We start from the raw sequence: 21,677 nt of genomic DNA on the forward strand, positions 1-21,677 counted from the left end.
GACTGAACGATGAGTGACCCAGTCTGACTTGCTGAACACAAACTGTAAATCATCCCATGGTAATCCTCCTCATTCTAGCCTTTACGTGGCACCTGGCAATGCATTTTCATAGCTTTGGCATGGCTAATATCATGTTGTTGGTATGTTGCAACCTTACCACGTTATTCTAAGACACTGCTGTGAAGTCACAGTGTTTATCCAACATGTTGAATCTCCAGGTGAAATATCCTCTTTGAGTCTTGAACCATGACAGAGAGCTGTTACCTTCTGCCTGCCAACACAATACAGCATACAAGGAAATTGATGGAAGCATCTCAGCTGGTCCAGTCCAAGATCAGGTGTTGATAAGTTTTGTTGGTTCTAAGAAGCTCCAATTGCAGTACACAGATTACAGGAAAAACTTTGGTTTTCTTGTGATTCTGAGGACTATTATAGATTAACTAGGCTACATGATGGCCAACTGAATTCTACTGCCAGTAAACACAAGAGTCAGGACATTTAGGTGAAGTGTGAATGCCTGTAATTATGTGTGTGAACCGGAATCCTTCTCAGGAACTGGAGATATACAAGCAAGACGTTCATCTTTTTCTAAGACTGAATAAAATTGATTTCAAGGATAAACTGGATAAAAGTGACTGACTTTTTATCTTTACTGATTATGGATCAAGTTCTGTGGTGTCAATTGGATTAAATGCTTAATGTTTAGCAAATGAGTCTCCATTTCTTTCCATTAATTTAAGCACTCTTGACTGAGTAGGATGACCTGGCATATCTGAGAGAGTCATCCAGGGCTGCCAGATGTAACAAAAGCTCAAAATCTGTGAACCAATAACTGAATTTAAGGCAGACTATCTTACAGAATCTCAAGATAGTTCCAGACTCTGAAGTTGTGGTACATTAATTTAACATATGCAGAAAAGTGACTGAATAAGACAGTGACCTATATTCAGCTGCCTCAACTTTGGTATTTAATGTAATTTTGAAGCCATGCAGATATGACAGACAACATCTAGGGAATACCAAGAGTTCTGAAGCCCACAAACAGGGCAAGATAACTCAGAGTGCCTGAAACAATAGGATCCATTAATTTATGTCCAGACATTTAGGGCTATTTTAAGTACTGCATGACCTCCCACCTACAGTTCATCTGACATTCCAGAAAGATAGTCTCCCACAAGTGACATGTAATATCTGTCAGTGCTATGCACATGTCTCAGATATGCTGCAGATGTTCATGTTTTGCAATAAAATCCTTTCCTCTGAGTCTGCACTTCTAACTTCCTATGTGTAGATGCAGCCCTGAAAGTCATCACCTCACAGCAGAGAACTGCAAAAATCATCTGAATCACAAAATAATACAGTTACATCCATGTAGTACGGAGTACAGTCCAAGACAGATAGCTCTCACACCAGGCAATGCCAATGTCTCCATGAACAGAGAAATTTGATTCTTCACACATATTAGCCAAGCTTGCTCATCTCTGTATTTCTTACTGAGGATATTCCAAAGAGGATTCTCAGACCATCACTTGTCGATGTAAAGCATATGAATAAAATCTGGACCATGCAGATATCTCTTCTTATTCTGTTCTTTTTCTTTTTTCTTCTTCTTGTTGCCAAGAGAAGAGAAAGGGAAGAATTGGCTTTACGACATAGAAATGAAGTTCCAGTTGTGACTGAACAACAAACTTCCTGCATTTGGCAAGCAATCGTGTCCTGTTTCCTTCTGTCATTATGTGTAATTAACTTTGCTTCCCTTTTTTCTGAGTTGATTTAGGTGGAAACACCCATGGGTGCTTATCAAATATATCTGGAAATAATTTTACCATTGAAATTTCTAAAATTCCACCCCACTTCCCTTTCTTCACCTGTTTCCATGATAAAATTTCTTCTATCACAGCAGCAAGGTTGTTACTATATTTTATTAATCAGTTGAAAGAAATATCAGTTAAGAAATAGGTAGTGAATGAGACTTCAATACGGCTATCCAACTATTGTAAGAGATATAGACTCTTTTACAACACAGTATGTTTTCAATTAGATGTCAGCTTCAGGATGTAATTGAGCATATCCTAAAGATATATATTAATATCCAAATTCTATAAATAAAAGGACCCCTCCACAGATGTAGATGCATCTATGCATGCTTAAATGAATTCAGCTTCTTGTGCATAAATGCCTTGATGCATGCAGTCTGAAATGTCTTCATATTTTCTTCAGGACTGTTCAGCATCTGTCCTAATAAACACTGGTTTAAAGTTAATTAAAAGAGAGCATAGCCATATAATATCAATATAAGTTGGTTACAGTTGTAGTGCTGTGCGCACTGCAGGCACTTCTTAAAAAGAACTGTAATGCATGAGTCAACAACATCATCTCTATTTCTCTATTAGCCCATCATCACATGACTTAGTTTTGGCATGGCAGGGCATGGCAGTTCTTCAGATTTGCATTTTTATGCCCTTTATCACTGAATACCTAGAAAAGAAAAAAAAAAAAAGGCACAGCTTTTATTAGCTCTATTATGGATGGGATTCAGTGCGATGAAAGATAGTACTACTCTAGAAGCCATTTGGAACCGTGCCCAGGTACTTGATGGTGTTGTATGTTTAACTCACAAGAGGAAAATAAATTATTCCTGAGGATTTTGAGACCTCTCAATAAAATCTGAATTACAGAAATTATAAAGTTTATGACTATTCTAAGTACACACTTGAACACTGCCTGTATGTAGTATTAAGAAAGAGCCTATTTATGAGACACGGGCAAAAAAAGATTTGGGGTTCTTTGCTGTGAAAGGCCACAGGGTATAAATGCATTGCCAAAAGCAAGGGGAAGTGGCCTGACAGAGATATCAAAAAGTCCACAGAGGATCTGTTGTCTCCTGGAACCATCTCTTTCTTTAATACACTTAAGAAGAACATAGTGAAGAAGGCATAGGATGTTTGGGTTCAGGTTTGAATGACTTTGACTGTGAGATACTCTTGATCTCATATCCCTTAATAAGAAACTATTTTTACCAGCACAGCCAATGAAATAATGACTGAGGTTCCAATCAAGTTGCCTTGAGTGAATGCAAGAGACCTGGAATTTGGGGAAAGGTAAGGAGATGAGAGTTCCACTACTCCAGACATTCAGCATTCCTGGATGATACTGGATTTAGGACATATCACTTCCTTGAAAGATCTAATGTTCAGTGAAGAGTAAGAAATATTTTTAAAACATAAAAATCCAAAGAATGTTCCTTTTCTGTCACCATTTCCAAATCCAAAGTAGATATACCAGATGTTCCCTTCCCTTAACTTCTTTTTATGACCTGGAAATCTAAATTTCATTTTAAGTTGCATTTTTCCCAGTAAGCGTTTAATAGAAATACAATCCTTCCAAACAAATGTACTGCTGCCAAATGCATTTGGTATTGCAGAGCTCTGAAGTTACCAAATAAAGGAGCTGTTTAACTTTCTTCTAAGTTACGCTTGCTTAGAGTTATTGACTTTGGTATTCTATGAAGAGACATAGAAGAGCCTGTTTTCTCCATATAGAAATTAGACAAAGAAAGACTTACAGACACATAAAAGAACCAGTATCTTCTCTAGATTGGAAGCACTGTGTCTTGGTGATTGATATTGCAACTCAGCTGTTCCTACAGATACAAAGTAGAGCCTTCAGGCTGCTGTTTTCCAAAGTTTGTGCTTAATGGCACCATATTGCCAACAGTTTACTGTTAAAACTGAGGCCTGGGGAAGTGAGGAAGAAACAAAAGCTAAGGTGTCACATTTCTTCCAGGAGTATTAATATGCTTTGTAATCTAAATCATGGACTCAAAATGCGTATCAGGCATATGATCTGAATTACCTCCCTGAGATAAATGCAGATGATACGTAGAAAAGAGCACACTTTTGTTCAGGGTAATAAAAAAATGATATCCTCAAATAATTGAGACTGTTTTAGAAATGAATGTGACTGATTGTGTCTAATATACCACTGGGAACGCTGCCAGGAAGTCTCTTTGGCCTTTAAAAGCAATACACTTATTGACTGCTCCATTTGTGTAATAGGCATGAAACTCCAGATGGGCATTTGGGCTCTCACTTTCTGTTGGGCAAAGAAAAAAAAAAGGGACAACTCTACCCATTCATAATTCAGGATTGGAAGAAATTCTTTCCTATGAGAATGGTGAAGAACTGGAACAAATTGTCCAAGGAGGTTGTGGGTTCTTCATCCTTGTGTATTCAGCTCATAAGGCAAGGTTTTGGTAGTTGGGGGGATGCAGAGGAGATGTCTTTGAGAGGAGTCCAGCAGTTGACCCACTGGGACAGTGCTTGGAGAGTACTGATGAAGAACAGCATCCATGGGAACACGTGGAGCAAGGGCAGAGTGGCAGTAGAGGAGCAGCACATTCAAAGCAATATGGACTGACCCCATTCCCTGTTCTCCAGTTACCTGTTCCCCAGCACCAATCAACTGGAAAAGGTGGATAGTGGGAATGCTGGTTTTTGTATGCTTTTAGCTCTCGTTATTCGACTCTGTTATTAGCAATAGATAATAACTACATTCATAACCCTGTAATTAATCTGTTTTGCTGCTGATAGCAATTGGTGAGTGATCATTCTGTCCTTATCTCAACCCAGGAGTCTTCTTTTTTCTATCATATTTTCTCCTCTTGTTTATTTGATGGGGGAAAGGACTGTGGTACTTTCACATTGACAGCTGGCTAATTTCTACCACACTGCCCTCACACTCTCCTGGCAGAGAAAAGAAAGAAAACATTTATTCTCTTCTCATCAGCAAGAGATATTCTGTCACATCTTAGGAAGCAGTATATGATTCTATGATTCTATGGTTGATTCTATGATTCTAGATCAGCCAAATTTGGCCTCTAAGTAGAAGAAAAGTGAAGGCACATTCATCTTTAAACATTAAAGCTAATTTTTAGGTTGATAAACCTAAAAGAAGGCTTTAAGCAACCTGGTCTAGTGGAAGGTGTCCCTGCCTATATAGGAGGACTGAAACTAAATGGTCTTAAATGTCCCTTCCAATCTAAACCATTCTATATTACTCTATATTATTATTCATAAACTTAGAGGAGATTAATCCTGATCTATGTTAACAATGATTTTTTTCTTTCACCGAGTCCTCAGCTAATTCCTACTAGAGCCTCAAAGTGGCACAATACCAGGAACAACCAGATATTTGGAGACTGTCTTTTACACACAGTAATATTCTGGAGTGGGGTTTAGAGGTTTTTATGTTTATTCCTACAATCTCCTCTCAGAGCTGTGGTGTCTCCTCCATGTCTTCCAGCCAAATTGGTTTCTACATTCATTGTAACTGCTCTCAGTCTGTCCCAGCAGATATGAGGTCTACGTATCTTGTGCATATAGTGCCCCAGAATGCCAACCCAGCCTGCAGACGCTCTGAATTAAGCGTTACTGAAGATTTCATCAGCTGTAGCCTCCTATTACATATTGCGCAGACAGAAATATGTAAGCATCGGAAATACAGCTCCAGTTCACAGATCTGCCACAAAACATTGCTTCAGGAAAATTACTAAATACTAAGAAATTTTGCAATACTTCATCTAGACCACACCAGGCACCCTCTGTAGCTAATAGGAACAGAATGATACTTCTGGAACTTAAGTTAGTTAAGGTAGGTGTCTAATATGGCAAAAGGGAACACCCCTTATGTTGACTACCGAGATACTTTAGGCACATATTTTGTGCTAGATATGCATCATCTGGGCATCTAAAGACTCAGAATCACAGCATGGCAGAAGCGAGAAGGGACATCTGGGTCCATCTAGTTCAGCCCCAGCAGAGCCACCCAGAGCAGGATGCCCAGCACCATGGCTAGGAAGCTTTTGAAGATCTTCAAAGAGGAAACTCCAACATCTTAGGCCCCTAAGCCAGGGCTCTGTCACTCTCACAGCACAGAAGTGCTTCCTGATGGTCTGAGAGAGCTTTCTGAGCTCCAGTTTGTGTCCATTGTATCTGGTTCTGGCATCACAGAACAGCGATGAAGAACAGCTCCATTCTCTTTACACCCTCCCATCAGGTATTTATAGACATTAATAAGATCTCCCCGAGTTTCCTCTCTAGGCAGAACAGTCCCAGTTTTCTCATCCTCTCTTCATAGAACAGATGAGAGAAATGTGAAGTATGATTTTTTATATGGTTTATTAGTGCTTTTGGTTCATAGCGCGATCACTTCTGGGATTCTGTTCTCAACTGCAATAACATTTTAGGAGATTCTGTACAAATGAGAACACATGAATGATCTTCCTCCTAGAGGGAGTATGTGGCAATCAGAAAGAACAAAAGAGGGACGCAGACAAATATAGATAATAAAACTCAGACAGAAGGAAGACCCACTTTAAGACAGTATCTGTAGACTAGAGCTACCCTACTGCAATGAAGAGTATTTAGTCATTAGAATAAAGAAAGCACAAAGAAGATCCAGGGATAGTTCTACAAATGTTTACTGGTGACTTTCTAGCAATGAAACAGAAAATGCTGAAAATTTACCAACTAAAAGGTAAAAGTCAGCACTAGAGTCTGAGGAAGTTGAAATCCAAAAGAGAAATGTCAGGAGACTTTGACTGATAAGATGAATTCTACAGCTTTAAGCAATCTAAGAAATTATATTTATATTAGAGGGGCCAATCATGCAGGCCTTTTACAAGTGTCAGAGACTTCACATGATGTATTAGAGAAGTGAGGTTTAGATAGTCATGTTTTCTAAGTGCATAAGCAGTTTGCTTTTCAAGTGGATGTGATTAATTTCATTGATCTTTATGCATTCTCAATATTGAAGTCTACAGCTGAGTTATTTGCTCTAGGCTTTATTTAGAGAAAATGAAGTACAACAGGCACTTTTATGTTTTTGTGAGTATAATCTATTTTGGCTAAGCAACACAGGATGAAATGATTTACATCTTGGATGCGTCCATTTTTCTCTATATGCCATCAAGAGAGTTGTGCACGACTAGTTTCAATGACATCAGAGAAGATAATTTCCCCAAATTTAATGAAAATATCCAGCCAGGCATAAAAAGAAAAGAGGGTATTTTCAGGGGAATGAGGCAAGAGGTTAGTAGATCAACTTTTATTAAACATTCAAGAATTCACATGTCTTTCCTAGGATCTTTTTGTAACAGTAATCCTAATATTGAATTTTCTGATTAGGGATAAGAAGGCATTTCAGTTTTGTGTTCTATACATAACATAAATACCAAAACCAAATCAGCACAAAGACATTAATACGATAGAACTCAGGTACCCATTACATTATTGACTTAAGTAATGAAATTAAGAAGCTATTGGCAACATTATCCAGTACAATAATGAAAGTACAATAGTTTAACAAAGTGGTTAAAAAACAAAAGATTGGGAAAAAAGACTCATCAAGATCTCTGTTAGCTCTAGCAGAATGAGGCAGTCAGTTAAGAGTCCAGTAGACCTTATGTCTTCCATATATAATGAATACAAGGAGCTTATGGAAAGACATGATTTATCATCATCCTGGACTCCATGCTCCATGAGATAAAGCTATAAAGGTCACTGCTGGAACTGCAGTTATACAGTTGCAGTCCTTATCCTATTCTGTTTATTCCCCATGTTCTCTGAGCCAGGCACATGAGAGCAGGGGAATATGGACCATCCTGAAAAAATAAACCAGGGAGAGCTCACAAAGAAAACCCATTGGATTAATCCCAAGGGCCAATGCTAGGGTTAACACTGTGAAACATCCTCATTAATCTGGGTGATGGGGATTAGTCTGGGTTTGCTTATGGTACAAATTTGAGAGGAGTGGCTCATGCTCTAGCTGGTTGTGCTGTCAGTCAGAGGGACATCAAAAGACTGGAGAAATGAACCAGCAGGAGCCTTATGGATTTAAACAAAAGAAAAAACCATGTGGAAAAATAACCTCACACATGAGTACTCACTGGGGACCATGTGTCAGGAAAGCATGTTTGAGATGAAAGACCAGGAGGCCTTGGTGGACAACAGGCTGAACATGAGCAAACAACGTGCCCTTGTTGCAAAGGTGGCCAACAGCATCCTGGGCTGAAGTAAGCTGAGAGATTCTAGCTGGTCAAGAGGGGTGATCTTTCCCCTCTTCTCAGCACTGAGTGCTGAGTCCAGTTCTGGTCTGACCAGTACAAGAAAATGTGAATATACTGGAACAAGTTCAACGAAGGCCACAAAGGTTTTTAAGAGTCTTGAGTGTTTCTCATGTGATGAAAGGATGAAAGATCTGGAACTGTTCAGTCTGGAGGTGAGAAGGCCTCCAAGTGTTCTGAGAAGGAAAAAATCAGCTGAAAACAAATGAGATCCAAGGTTTGGAAATGCAAAGAGTGGAAATAGAAACTAGAATTCTATTCTGAAAATAAATGTATAATATCAGTATCTCTATTATGAGATTGAACTATAGAACAAGAGGTAATTTCTTAGTTTATCATTACAGATGCATGTTTTTGACTGTCAAGCTAATAAGGTGTAAGAGTATATGAAGTGTCATGGCATAATTTCTGTTCAGAGAAATGTTACAATAGGTTAGGAAGCTGTTCTGAACTATTTATTGACAGGATATCCTATCCTATCCTATCCTATCCTATCCTATCCTATCCTATCCTATCCTATCCTATCCTATCCTATCCTATCCTATCCTATCCTATCCTCCTATCCTATCCTATCCTATCCTATCCTATCCTATCCTATCCTATCCTATCCTATCCTATCCTATCCTATCCTATCCTATCCTATCCTTATTCTTTTCAAATGATTGTGCTAGTAACATTCGTTTTCTCATAAAATAATTAGGAGTTTCCACTATGATTAATTAAATGATCATGCTTCTTGAACAACTAAAATAAGCTTACACTGGCACCCTTCCAGTATAAATAAGATAAAATGACACAATCATGGAATAATTTTGGTTGTACAGGACCCCTGAATTGCTACTGTATACCCATATTGCAAACACTATTAGCTTGATTAGTTTAATCACCACTTCATCCAAGTTCTGAATCCATCTTTGCCAACATAACGGCCTATTTCTAGACTTCCATTTGCCAATGCCTCATACTTAACAGCCCAAAACTGGATGCCGAAGTGCTCTAAAGTTTGGTTTAATCAATGTACTCTTCCTATGTAGCAGCTAAGGCTGCACAGAACATGCTTAACCCTTACTGTCACAAGCATACACTATTGACTCATATGTAACTTGTCACTCAATAGCAACCCTCAGTAGCTTTTTGTTAGTGTTGGTCCTTAGAAATTGGTCCCTCCCAATTGTTTACTTTTGGGTAATCTCTGTGAGATCATTTCTCTAGTTTGTTGAGGTCCCTCTAAATGACAGCCCTGTTGACTGCTCCCTCCAATTTGTTGTCAACCAGGAACTTGTTGACAGCACGTTCCTTCCTGTGTAATTGCTAGGCATGAAATCACAGCTCTACCTATTTTCTGGTCTCAGAAATATACTGTGATCCCAGGTAATGTAAAGCAAAGTTTTTTGAAGGCAAACTTCACAGGTGACTGGTGTAGAAGTTTTGTGATTATGTGGAAAACAAGAATTTAAGCAGAAAATTAGCAACATTTTATATAAGCACCTACAATGGCAGGTGCAGTATCCAGTAATCTCTTCACAGGGATTGTGGATAGAAACAGTCAGTGTGCACACAAATACTCTTTTGATCCGGTGGTATTTCTACCTGTTCTCATCTTACCTAATGTACAAGGAAATGCCGAGTCAGACTACAGTGTGTGCTTTAATATTAGTGCACAAAGTAATCTGTTAATCTTTATCCAATACTGGGTAAAAGTATAATTTACAGAAGTATCCTTTTCTCTTTCTTTGATTTTTCTACGCTATGGGATTGATATAAAGAAGCCATAGCATGAACAGGAACTTGGCCCAAGATATCTTTACTCCCATGGAAAAATCAATGGGCAAGATTTCTTCTTGGTAACAACAACGTCAATCTGAAGACATCTCAGCAGCCAGCTGAATTTATTTGCATTACCAGAGATTAAGATCAAGCATTACTACAACTGGAGGTTTCAATCATTAGCAGCAATCTTTTGTATCTGGCCTTCCTATTGACTTCATATTTCACACGCAAGGAGCAATGCACACAAAACTCCTTTCTGATATTTCATCTCATCCAGCACAAGAAGTAGGAGGAAATAAAACACAAACAGCCAAACTAGTTCTTGGAAGAATGTGAACATGATGTGTGCCCTTCCATCTGGTCACCATTTGAATTTTTTAATACCTGTGACACTGAGTCACCTGGTCCTATCAGGAAACAGAACAGCTATAAATCATGCTCCAGTGAAGAGCTCCAGCCACTTCTACAACCACCTGCAGAAGGACAGACGACACTTCCAATCTTCCTGGAAGCAAAAGGTAGGATTTATATTTTGTTTGCTTGAATTACTGCAATTCTGACCATTCATTACACTGCTAGCAATACAATCATCAGAAAGCTTCTGACCTCTTCAACAGTTTAGGACAGCCACAGAAAAAGGATTTTATTTGGTGAAAAGTAAGGATTTGGTGGTCAGTGCTCTAAAGAAAGATGAAAAACAAAGGAGACAAAATGGATAGACAAAGTAGATGGAGCTATCACTGCTTATTTTTAGAGTGGGGAAAATACCCCCTTGTAGGAATTACTACTCCTGTGTACTACAAAGTGTCAGACAGTCATATAATCACAGAACATCCTCACTTGAAGGGGACATGCAGCAGTCACAAAGTCCAACTCCTGACTTCATGCTGGGCGAGATAATTCTTATTCTGTATCTCTCAGAGTGCTGTTTAAATGCTTAATGGACATCAGTGGCTTTAGGGCTGTGATCACCATCCCAGGGCCTTTCTTCCAGCACCCTCTGAGTGAAGAACATTTTACTAAAGCCAATCTGAACTCCCCACATTTCAACTTTAAGCCATTCCCTCACCTCCACTGACCAGTCACCAGTACAATTTTGTGCAGCAATGCCTTTCAGCTGAAATGGCAACTCACATTAGTCCATTTCAGGTCTTTTCTAACAATAATAACAATTAATGAGAATTTACTATTTTTCATTATTTTGTAATAGAAATTCAGAGATATGAGTAATGTAGGAAATTGTGTACATATATATTAGAAGTGAGCACTAAGAGAAGTGATGGGAAAAACATACCCACACCAGTTTCTTTCAGTGTCAGCCCTCCGCACACAGATGGAGTTTCAGGAAAGTCAGTAAGATTTGGCATGTGTCCTGATTTATGTTTGACTGAGGGGAGAAGAGGAGGGGGTTGCAGAGACTGATTTTAGGACCAGTGCCTAGAAATTAATGCAGAGCAATTAAATTTACATCTCTCAAACTGTAAGCATTTGGTTGAAATCAGTGGGACTGCCAAAAGTATGCTCGTATCTTGGAGCAGTGCATCCACTGGTTCTTAAAAAGCATTCCAATTGTGTCTTTTAAATTGTATCATGTTTTATCCTATTTAATTGCAATTAAATTCGTTGAAAATAGTACAGTGAATGAATACTTAGGCTATGTATTTAAACTAGCTTCTTCAATTTGTTTGCAAAATAGGCTCGAAATTTAAATGAATGGTTATCTTTTAATGGAACAAAGAATTTGTATGTCACAAGTGCAAAAAGATTGTTTCCTATCTGCTTATCAGCACATTTTTTACTAAAAAAAATAAATGTATTTTTGCTTGTGACTTAAGTACAGGGAAAAAATCCCCACCCCTACTTACTTTTCATTAGGAAAGAAGTGAAAAGAATCATTCTTCACATCATTGGGACTATAATCTTCTGTTGTTCAACACATAGGTTGGATATCCTGCAAAGTTTTGTGAAGGTTCAGAGCAATAAGGGGTGCAAGAGTTAGTAAAAGACAAGTTCAGTGATGGTAATTCAAGGAGTCCTAGGTTGTATCAAAATTAAACAGTGCCATAAACCAATACAAAAAATAGGAAACATAGAATCATAGAATTGCCCAGGTTGGAAAAGACCTTGAAAATCATCAAGTCCAACCACATCCTAACCAGTACCCTAACTCTAAAGATCCTACACTAAATCATATCCTTGAGCACCACACCCAAATGGCTCTTAAACACATCCAGGGATGGTGATTCAAATATCTCCCTGGAAAGCCTATTCCAGTACTTAACTATCCTTAGATCTGTGATTTAAGCAGTTAATTTTCAGAATATTTCCCAATCTGTTTTTTGCTCATATCAGCTCAATATTTTTCCCCCCGTAAACAAATCTTGTCATACCATTTGGAAAAGGGCAGTGTTTTCTCTCCTACCTGCTCTCCATGAGCAGGAACACCTTGCATCTGACTTGAAGTGGTTGCCTCAGGATAAATAGGTTTGACTGAGTATGAAAATATCAACTGGCCTTTCCATAGGGATAAATTAAGACCAGCAAGACCAAGAAGTTAAGCTAGTAAGGCATCTCTGCAACAACATGCCCTTAAATTCCCTTCTAGTTAGAGGCTGGGAAAACTGCCAAAATAAGTAGATTTCTCTCTAGTCACTTGCTTTGCCCATGGTAGCTAAGCAGAAACAGGCTAAATGTAGCAATTACTTATTATTGATTGCAATCAGAAGGCAAAAATTTTAAGTAACCCTAATTACACTGTAGGTCACTGTAATGGGATGGTACAAAGTCTTTGACTTAATAGCAAATATTCTTGGTCAGACCAAAGTGATTGCTTCATTACTGAAGAAGGTTACCATTTCTGTTGTGAGCCCACACTGTCCATAGATTGAAATATATATATTAATAAATAACTAATAAAAAATAAAAGCTTTCTGAAACGACTCTTCCTCAGGAAGACAGTTCCTGTCCCAGCTCACAAGTGAGTCTTTGAGGTGCTGATCATTTCAGAAAGGTTTGGACTCCAGCCCTGAATGTCAAGATCTGCAAATGGGATGAGTGTTCAATGCCCTTGCAAGCAACACAGTTCAGTCTAAGCAGGCAAAGGGGAGAAAGCAAAGTTGCAGGTTAAAACAGGCACAGAAACAAGTTAAAAAGCAGCATCCATCATTGTTCCCCACAGCAGGGCAATGTGTATAACTCTTCCTGCAGGAATGAAGCATGAATGTCCTGAATTCAGGTGAAATTATTCAACCAGGATCAGTCCAGGAAGAATGAGACACAAAGAAAATGACTCAGAGAAGTTTTGAAATGCGACATTGCAATAAATTTTATTTAGTTACTTCTAAAAATAGGAGGAGGAGAGAAGGAGAAAACAAAGAAATTGTTGCCTTGCTGCTTAAAGAAAAGAGAATGCACAAGGGAGGGATCTTACATATTCAGAATAGTGACAGCCTCATAAAGGGGAAAAAGTTAATCCTCATTCTTCTTTTTTCAGAGATGATTCTGCCAGCAGTATTCCTGTGCCTTGCAGCTGTGCTGTGTCCATCTGCTGGAGAGGTAGGAGATGCACTTTGTATAGAGGAAATTGGGATGGGGCCTGAGGGACTGGTGGTATGACTGAATATGGGTTTCTTCTATACACACTGATAGTCTTCAGAAAAAAAAATCTGCTAAGATATCTGGGATGCAAAAAGCATTTATCCTCAAAGTCTGACAGATGTTCCAAGCAGCAGACTGCTTGCACACTGGCACATGAGATCATCCATATGCTCAGTGTTACCTCAGAGTTGGATTAGTGGGAATGGCGTGCTCCAGTATCTCCCATTCACTTTCCACAAATCCAACACTCTTCCCATTAAATCTCCGCCTTTTTAAAGACAACAGTTCCCTAATGACCTACATTTCTCATCCCACAGGACCTCAGCTATGTTCCTCTACCTTTATTCACAGCCTCATCCTCTCAAAAGGTACCATCAATTTCCCCCCAACAGCTAAACAAACTAACATGCTCAGCATCCACCCTGTGGTTCTTCTCAACACAGATCTGGCCTGAAGTTTCTATATTTGTTTCCAAAATACTGGTGTGCCTAAAGGCTTGACTATGTTTATTCCTTCTATAGCACCTTGACTAAAACTACTACTTTTTTTCTGCAAATCTTGCTTCTCTAAAGCCATATAAGCACTAAAACTTATCTGAGTACACAAGGAGTGCAAGTGGTGTGTGTGACTCACAATCATTCCCACTGAGATCACACAAAAGAATAAGTAAGTCATCACCAAATTGCTGTGGCTGAATGGTGTTTAATGACATATAATTAAAAATATAAATAGAATATGTGTTTTGAGTCATAGAATCATAGAACACCCCTAGCTGATAGGAACCTGTAGCTATCACCAAGTCCAGCTCCTGGCACCACACAGGACCACCCAAAAATCAGACCATATGTCTGAGAGTGTTGGCCAGATGCTTCTTGGACTCCAGCAGCTCTGTGCTATGTCTAGAAGAACTTTTAAAAGAGAATAATTATATTCAATGTGATTGGCTCATAATGATCTATGAAATTAAATACATAAAATCAAGATCTTGTTAAAATTTTTAGCAGTGCCTTTGTACTGCTAAAAATGTCATCATTAATAAATGCATTGTGGGAATACATCTTTATGTATGGGCTCTGATTACTAATCATCTCATCGAGTTAATCAGAGCTGAGTGCAATATGATAGAAATAACAGTAACAACAAATACATGATGAGACATAATAGAGAACAATAGTCTGAGAATACAATGATATTTTTATATTTCTTCTCTCCACGATGCCCTCAGAAGACTACTGAGAATGACTGTAGTGAAAAAACTGAGTTCTTCGTTTAATCAGAAAAGGCATTAAAAAGTTTTAAGAATGCCACCAATTATAGCAGGAGTGAGAGAAAATCTGTGAAATGAAAAATAACGACTGACTGTTTTTGATGCAGTGAGGTCTTCTGATGGAGGTTGGTGGTGATCCTGTAATCAAACAAGTTCATTCAACTGAACACCAACAGGCTCAAGTAAAATGCCGAAGAGGAGGAAAACATCATAGTCCTGTTCATGCATTTGCCTGGTTTTGAGACCTGGTTTCTCCAAAATTTAATAAAAGAAATTAGAATATCAATGAATTAGATATGATTTTGGTGTCTAAATTTGCCCAGTGAAGTTGTGGATCCCGCATCCCTGCAGGCATTCAAGGCCAGGCTGGATGTGGCTCTGGGCAGCCTGGTCTGCTGGTTGCTGACCCTGCACACAGCAGGAGGTTGGAACAAGATTGTCATTTGAGGTCCTTTTCAACCCAGGCCATTCTATGAAAAATTTAAGAGCTCAGGGACACAAGCAGTCTTCCAGGACATTCCAGCTGTCCTTGGAGGACTGGCAGATAGCTTCCAGGAGCAAAGTGGTATTTTTATTACCACTAACCAGGAGACAAGGCATGTCACAGTACCTCCTCCATCACAAGGATCGTCTCCTTCACTGACGTCACTCCTTTGGTACTCCAATATTTCCTAGATGGTATCCAGCATTAATGACATTCACATTATAAATAAGTAAATAAACTACTTTGTCTTTCGATTTAGATACCTGAACCTTCCCTTGCTCTGTCAACCAACAGAACTGATCAACAAACGTTGATTGTTGACAAACACAATGACCTCAGGAGAAGAGTCAGCCCACCTGCCAGTAACATGCTGAAAATGGTAAGCTGTGTGCTGTAAATCTATCTGCAACGAGCAGTGGACCCTATGAGAGATCAGAAATGCATGATGGTTCATTTGGTTTTAGTTAGCAACAAATACACCCTCCAAATCTCTCCTAAGGACCTGGCACAGCCTCTACTGTAAGAACATCATAAAGCTGTGTAGATGGAAAAATAATTCTGGAAAATGTTGCTGTGCATAAACACATTCTTCTTTCATTCTTTCTACTTTCCTCTAGGAATGGAGTCCTCCGGCTGCAGTTAATGCTCAGAACTGGGCAAATCAATGTTCTTTAAGTCACAGCCCACCAAACCGGAGGGAAACTGGTAAGTTGAAGCAAGGAATCTTATCCAAGATGTTCATAAAAAAGACTGTGTGAAAGGAAATTATACAATCTGCTATCACTAATTCATCCAATTATCAAATTGATGCAAAATTCCCTACTTCTGAAAAGAAAGGAAATATGTGTGCAAAATCATTGCTTGTACTTTTCTCACTAATCCCATTCCTCAAACAGTGGTTTCTGTACAAATAATTTCAGATGATTGAAAGCACTGTACTGTCTATGAGGTTTTCAGCTTTGATCTTGTTGTAATTTATCTTTACAGTCACTTGACTGAGTATCTGAGATGTCATTTGTATGTAGTGTTTTTATTGGCATGTGGGACAAAGGAGACTTCTGGATGTAAATCTGTCCAGTAAGTGAGAAAAATTCCCTCTCATTCTCATCTTAATTGTATCAATTTTCTTCAATGGGCAAAAAAAATAGTAGTGATAAAATATACTCAAAACACACACAAAAATAAGAAACTGTTGATCCTTTTTACTGCTGTGGTCTGGATGTAAGTATGTGAGATGCAAGGAGCAAAGGGTGAAGGTCCAAAACCCAACAGTGGTGTGGCTGAATGAGACAAGACCCATAACTTTTAAATTCCCTGACAACGTAGTTTTATCTATAAATATTTTGGATGCTTAAATAAATACTTCATTCACTGGATATTGGTGTTATAACTATACTATGTTAGCTATAGCTATAATGAGTGCCCAGTGAGATGTTTGCTGCTGATTTCTGTCTATATAGGATGTGGACTGATGTGCAGTTCCCATGCTTTCTGCCTAAAAAAATAGAATCCATTGGTCCTCACTGAGGTGAACCTCAAATGAGAATTGATGCATATGCAGGAAAGTTGGTCAGGGCACCAAACTTGAAAAAAAACCCACAACAAAACCAGTAGGTGAAATCACATGACAGTGTAGACAACTTTCAGTGTGCCAGAAATAAATGTTGAATTATTGGGATTGCAGTTGTTTTACAGGGCTGTGACTTTAATATTGATCCAGGTTGCCACCCACCTTCCAAATATCAAAATGACAGTCATCTATCTGTGGCTCATGTGTACAGATGCATCTGCAGATACATAGAAGTCTGTCACCAACTGAACTACCAGCCGAACAGGTTGGTCATGCTGCAAACTGGTCAAGTGACAACATTATCATTAGTTAAAGTTGGTGTCATGGCACCAGAAAAAAATCCATGCCATCCCAATGGGGATAAGAGCTTCCAGGAAAATTATAGCAGCTTAGACTGGCTCTTACACACCTTTGTTTTCTGCATTTCTCAGTACTTTTCTCTTTTCAGATGTACCATGTGGAGAAAACCTCTACATGTCAACTGCCCCTTCCTCGTGGTCAAATGCCATTCAGGCTTGGTATGATGAGGAAAAGGATTTCAAATACGGAACTGGAGCAACAAGTGCAAATGCTATGACTGGCCATTACACTCAGGTAGAAGCAGCTTCTTTGTATTCTATTCTAAAGAAGTAAATATTCCTGTGTCAGCCAAGAAGCATTTATGCTCTCATTACCTTTAAAGGCAGCAAGTACATTGGAGACATGAGAGTTATACCAATAAACAAACATGAAAATTTCCACAAACTGAATTTAAAATAGAATAATAGGTGAAGCGTATTTTTTTTTTAATAAGGAAGTACACTAGGCAAGAGAATTTATGTTTTAGTTTAAGAAAGGTGCAAGAAAACACGAAATCCAGTTCAGTACTAATGTGAGTTCATTGGGTGAAGCTGGAATACATTTGCCAAAGGAATGAGAATCACAGAATAACCAAAGTTGGAAAAGACATCTAACAGATTCAACCATCCACCTAAGACCAATATTCCCACTAAACCATGTCCCTCAGTACAACATCTGAATGTTTCTTGAGCACCTCCAGGGATGGTGAATTTACCACCTCCCTGAGAAGTGTGTTCCAGTTGCCTGGCTGCTCTCTTGGAGGAGAAGAGTAATAAAAGGGTTGTAGTCATCCCAGCAGTCCCTCACTCCTGAAACAGTGGCTGAGTATGATACAATCCCCCATCTGCCTTGATGTCAGGCACTGAGCAGACTATCCGAGGGTTTATTATAACCTCTGTTCATGTGCATGTAGCACAGGGTGTAGAATTTTATACCACGGCTCAATTATCTTCCTTAACACTTTTTCTTAAATGAAAATTTGCTTTATTAAGACACTTTAATTTAGAAGTTATAAAAACATGTGTGATAAATTCTTATCATTGGGCCCAGATGATCTGTGATTCAAGAATCAGAGCAGGAAAACATGCTAGTATTTTAATAGATTTTAATAAATCAATTGACTTAACATAGTTGTAGCTGTTTCTTTAAGGCATGATTTACTCTAATGATTTTCAAATATGTTTGTTTTTCATTCTCTCATTATTTTTCTTCTTACATCTGCAGTTAGTTTGGCACAATTCTTACCAAGTTGGATGTGCAGTCGCCCATTGTCCTGAAAGGCAATTCAAGTACTTTTATGTGTGCCATTACTGCCCTCCGTACGTATTGATTCTGCTACAGGAACTTCTTATCACATCATCAAAATAAGTCAGAAGATGGTGAAATCTGTAACACAGTGCATCACACACAGCTGAGGAACAGGTCTAAGGAGTGCATTAAGAATATGCACAAAAATGTTGTTGGATAGAAATAAGAGAAGGGGGAATGGTTTGAAACTGAGACAGGGTAGATTTGGGTTGGATCATAGGAGGAAGTTTTTCCCCCAGAGGGTGGTGACGCACTGGAACAGGTTGCCCAAGGAGGCTGTGGATGCCCCATCCCTGCAGGCATTCAAGGCCAGGCTGGATGTGGCTCTGGGCAGCCTGGGCTGCTGGTTGGTGAACCTACACATTGCAGGGCATTGAAACTGGATGAACACTGTGGTCCTTTTCAACCCAGACCATTCTATGATTCTCTGAAACATATGTGTCAGAAGAATTCTCAAACAACCAAAACCATAAAACATTTAATGCACAGAACAGTTTTCTGACTGAATTTTATTTGCCCCTAATCCCCAATTCTTACGATAATAAATCACAAAGAAATGATTTCCTCATTCTACTTGAGATCTCAGTTCATGAAGGCAAATAAATACATATACTATCAGTGACACCAAAAACACCAATGGGGGCCTTAAAGCAGAGTAAGGTTTCACAAACTTTGACAAAAATTAATATTCACATTCACGTTTTAATACACAAAAAATGTTTGATCTATAGTTACAACTGACTGATCATACATTAATATATATATATATATATGATTGTAATATATCTATATAATTGTATGTTAATCTCAGATATATTATAGTGAATTTATCATTTGTATTGGTAATATTTATGTTTCAGAGGGAATATAATGGGTTCAATTGAAACACCCTACAAAGAAGGACAACCCTGTGGTGACTGCCCTGATGCTTGTGACAACGGATTATGCAGTAAGTTTTAAGTGCTTTAATTGTGGCCAAGGTAAAACTGTATAAAATATGTTAGTTTATCCCAGTGGAAAATTTTAAAGTGATATGATCAAATAGCAGCCCAAAAGAGAGGTTATGATTCTCATGCTGTGTAGATTGCTATATAATTGTTATTTATCAGTTGTTTTATAGAAGAAAAATTCTAGTCCCAAACTTCTAGAAGGAGGTGTCCCTGCCTCTAGCAGGGGGTTGGAATCAGATGATCTTAAAGGTCCCTTCAAACCCAAACCATTCTGTGATTCACTATTTCGGGTGCTTTGCCAAAGTAGGACAACCTGTGGTGTGAACCCAAAAAAGGGTATGTGAGAGGGGTAGACTAATGCAAGACATTAGTTAATGTTATGGGATGCAAAGACACCCAGTTTCTTGGACTCACAAGAGTAGATGAAGATATTCATACAACCTACATACCACCGTTAAAGATGACAGTGCCTGGGTCTCCATAGGGAAACTCTTATGTATAAGACCTAGTGAATGAGGATTCATTGACTGCAATGAGATCAGAGATACATTTATACCAATGGTAGCACAGAAATCTGAGCTCCACATTTCCTGCTGTTGTCTATCTGATTTTCCTTAGCCAGAGGAAAATGTTCTCATCTTTGAATCAATGAAACCAGAGAAGGAAGGGGATTCTTTTTGTTTCCTCCCCTTTAAAACAATGGTGGCAGATCAGGTAGCAATAGCAACATGCTTGAAGAGATATCAGCAAGTAAAAAGGAAATGGACCAGGTGGCCTTCAGAGGTCCATTCCAGCTTTAAGTATTCTATGATTCTATGATAAAGTTCCAAAATGCCTTGAAAGTTCAGTGACAAACGGGAATACTGTAAATATCCTGGTCGAAAATTTGGGATTCAGTTGTGGAATAAATGGCAAAAGAGAGGAAAAACTGCAGGGTACAAAAAGAACAATGAAAAGAAGTATTCTGAAAGGAAGTATTCTAGTTTCCCATTTCCAATTTATGATTAATTTTGTATACTAATGCATTTTCAGCCAATCCTTGCAAGTTTCGTGATGTTTACTCCAACTGTCCTGAAATGGCGAAGAGTTATGGATGTGACCATAACTTCATCAAGACAAACTGCCCTGCCTCCTGCAGATGCCAGAATGAAATAAAATGATCAACTCTTCCCTTCACAGACATCCATCTCCTTTAATGATTTCTTTCACAAAAACAGAGTTACCCTATGAGTTTACCCTACCTTTCCCATGTATGCACAAAGACTGAACTCTATCCAGTGATACTCATAAGGAAGATCTGAATGTCAGTGCTTGTATTTTATTCACTTAATGCTGTGGAAGTGAAGTGGAGGTGTTAAGTGAAATTTGGCATTTGGGTATTGGACATACACAGCGATCAGCTTCTCACACCTTTCTTTTCCCAAACTGTTGTCTAAGGAGTTAAACGTCTAACTAATTAAATGTCTGTTCCAGAAAGTTCCATATGTTTCATATGTTCTTAGTGTAGTAATGTAACTAATCTTAACCTGACAAACTTTGCAAACCATGGTACTGTTAATTGGACAAGAAGGTAAATGAGATTGTAAAAAATAATGTAATTCTCAAAAGTAAAAATAAAACTTAGGAGAGCAGAGAATATCCAGTAGCCCTGTAGTACTGCTCTGTGTTATAATCTGTGTCTTTTGCTGACCTGCATTCAACTGTAAAATCCTCAGTTGCATCTATTTGTTAGGGGAAAAAAAAAAGGTGTAATTCCTCTAAATTAATGATTGTCCTTATGGTACGATTACACTTAGTATAAATGCAAACTAAATCTGCTCTCTGCTAAGATACATACATAGATATATAGCTCGAAAAATGACTTAATTCACAAAAAATAGATGTCCCAGGGGAATGGATTTTGTGCTTGGAAATTTTGCTTTTGAAAACATACAGTTACGGTTCCAATTTTTTTTGGTGTTTGTTTGAATGACCACTTTTAGCATCTCAACCATCAGTGTTCATTCCTTCCTCATCAATTCATTTTAGTTTTTATTCTTTCTTGTTATCGTGAAAAACATCCCTTCCGCCAACTTTCTGACTTGATGAACACGCCGTGTTAAGGAGTCTGATTCTTCAGCAGCATCAGCAGAAACAAATCAGGTGAGGAGGGAGATTTCCTCAGCAAAAGCAGCAGTCAGGCAAACAGTTTTCCTTCAGAATCTCTTTCAGAGAGAACAGTCATCAGCACCAATAACACGCAGTACTCACTTCTGTTACCTCTGAGA

The 21,677-nt window shown here is 38.5% G+C and overlaps 1 protein-coding gene across 2 annotated transcripts; it reads left to right on the top strand.

Moving 5' to 3' along the window:
• Positions 1–10,282: 10,282 nt before the first annotated feature.
• LOC107312442 (cysteine-rich venom protein-like) lies at positions 10,283–21,046 on the top strand. Of its 2 annotated transcripts, XM_015859893.3 has the most exons (9): positions 10,283–10,413; positions 13,389–13,450; positions 13,810–13,860; positions 15,503–15,622; positions 15,861–15,948; positions 17,262–17,407; positions 18,377–18,471; positions 19,321–19,409; positions 20,443–20,714. In XM_015859893.3, the coding sequence occupies exons 2-9, from the start codon at positions 13,391–13,393 to the stop codon at positions 20,568–20,570; spliced, it is 777 nt and encodes a 258-aa protein (XP_015715379.2). In that variant the 5' UTR covers positions 10,283–10,413; positions 13,389–13,390; the 3' UTR covers positions 20,571–20,714. The 2 variants fall into 2 exon arrangements, with proteins under 2 accessions (XP_015715379.2, XP_015715381.2); XM_015859895.3 differs by lacking the exon at positions 13,810–13,860 and having other exon boundaries at positions 20,443–21,046.
• The last annotated feature ends 631 nt before the right edge of the window (positions 21,047–21,677 follow it).

The sequence above is a fragment of the Coturnix japonica genome, chromosome 3, assembly GCF_054131305.1.
Source record: "Coturnix japonica strain WE chromosome 3, WE-NBRP24, whole genome shotgun sequence".
NCBI classification, from domain to species: Eukaryota; Metazoa; Chordata; class Aves; order Galliformes; family Phasianidae; genus Coturnix; species Coturnix japonica.

What these genes read in the sequence shown, in the direction of transcription:
- LOC107312442 (XM_015859893.3), top strand. Translation starts at nt 13,391, where the DNA reads ATGATTCTGCCAGCAGTATTCCTGTGCCTTGCAGCTGTGCTGTGTCCA. An exon ending in TGTGTCCATCTGCTGGAGAG is followed by an intron (nt 13,451 to 13,809) that starts GTAGGAGATGCA and finishes CTCATCCCACAG; the next exon opens with GACCTCAGCTATGTTCCTCT. An exon ending in GTGTGCCATTACTGCCCTCC is followed by an intron (nt 18,472 to 19,320) that starts GTACGTATTGAT and finishes TTTATGTTTCAG; the next exon opens with AGGGAATATAATGGGTTCAA.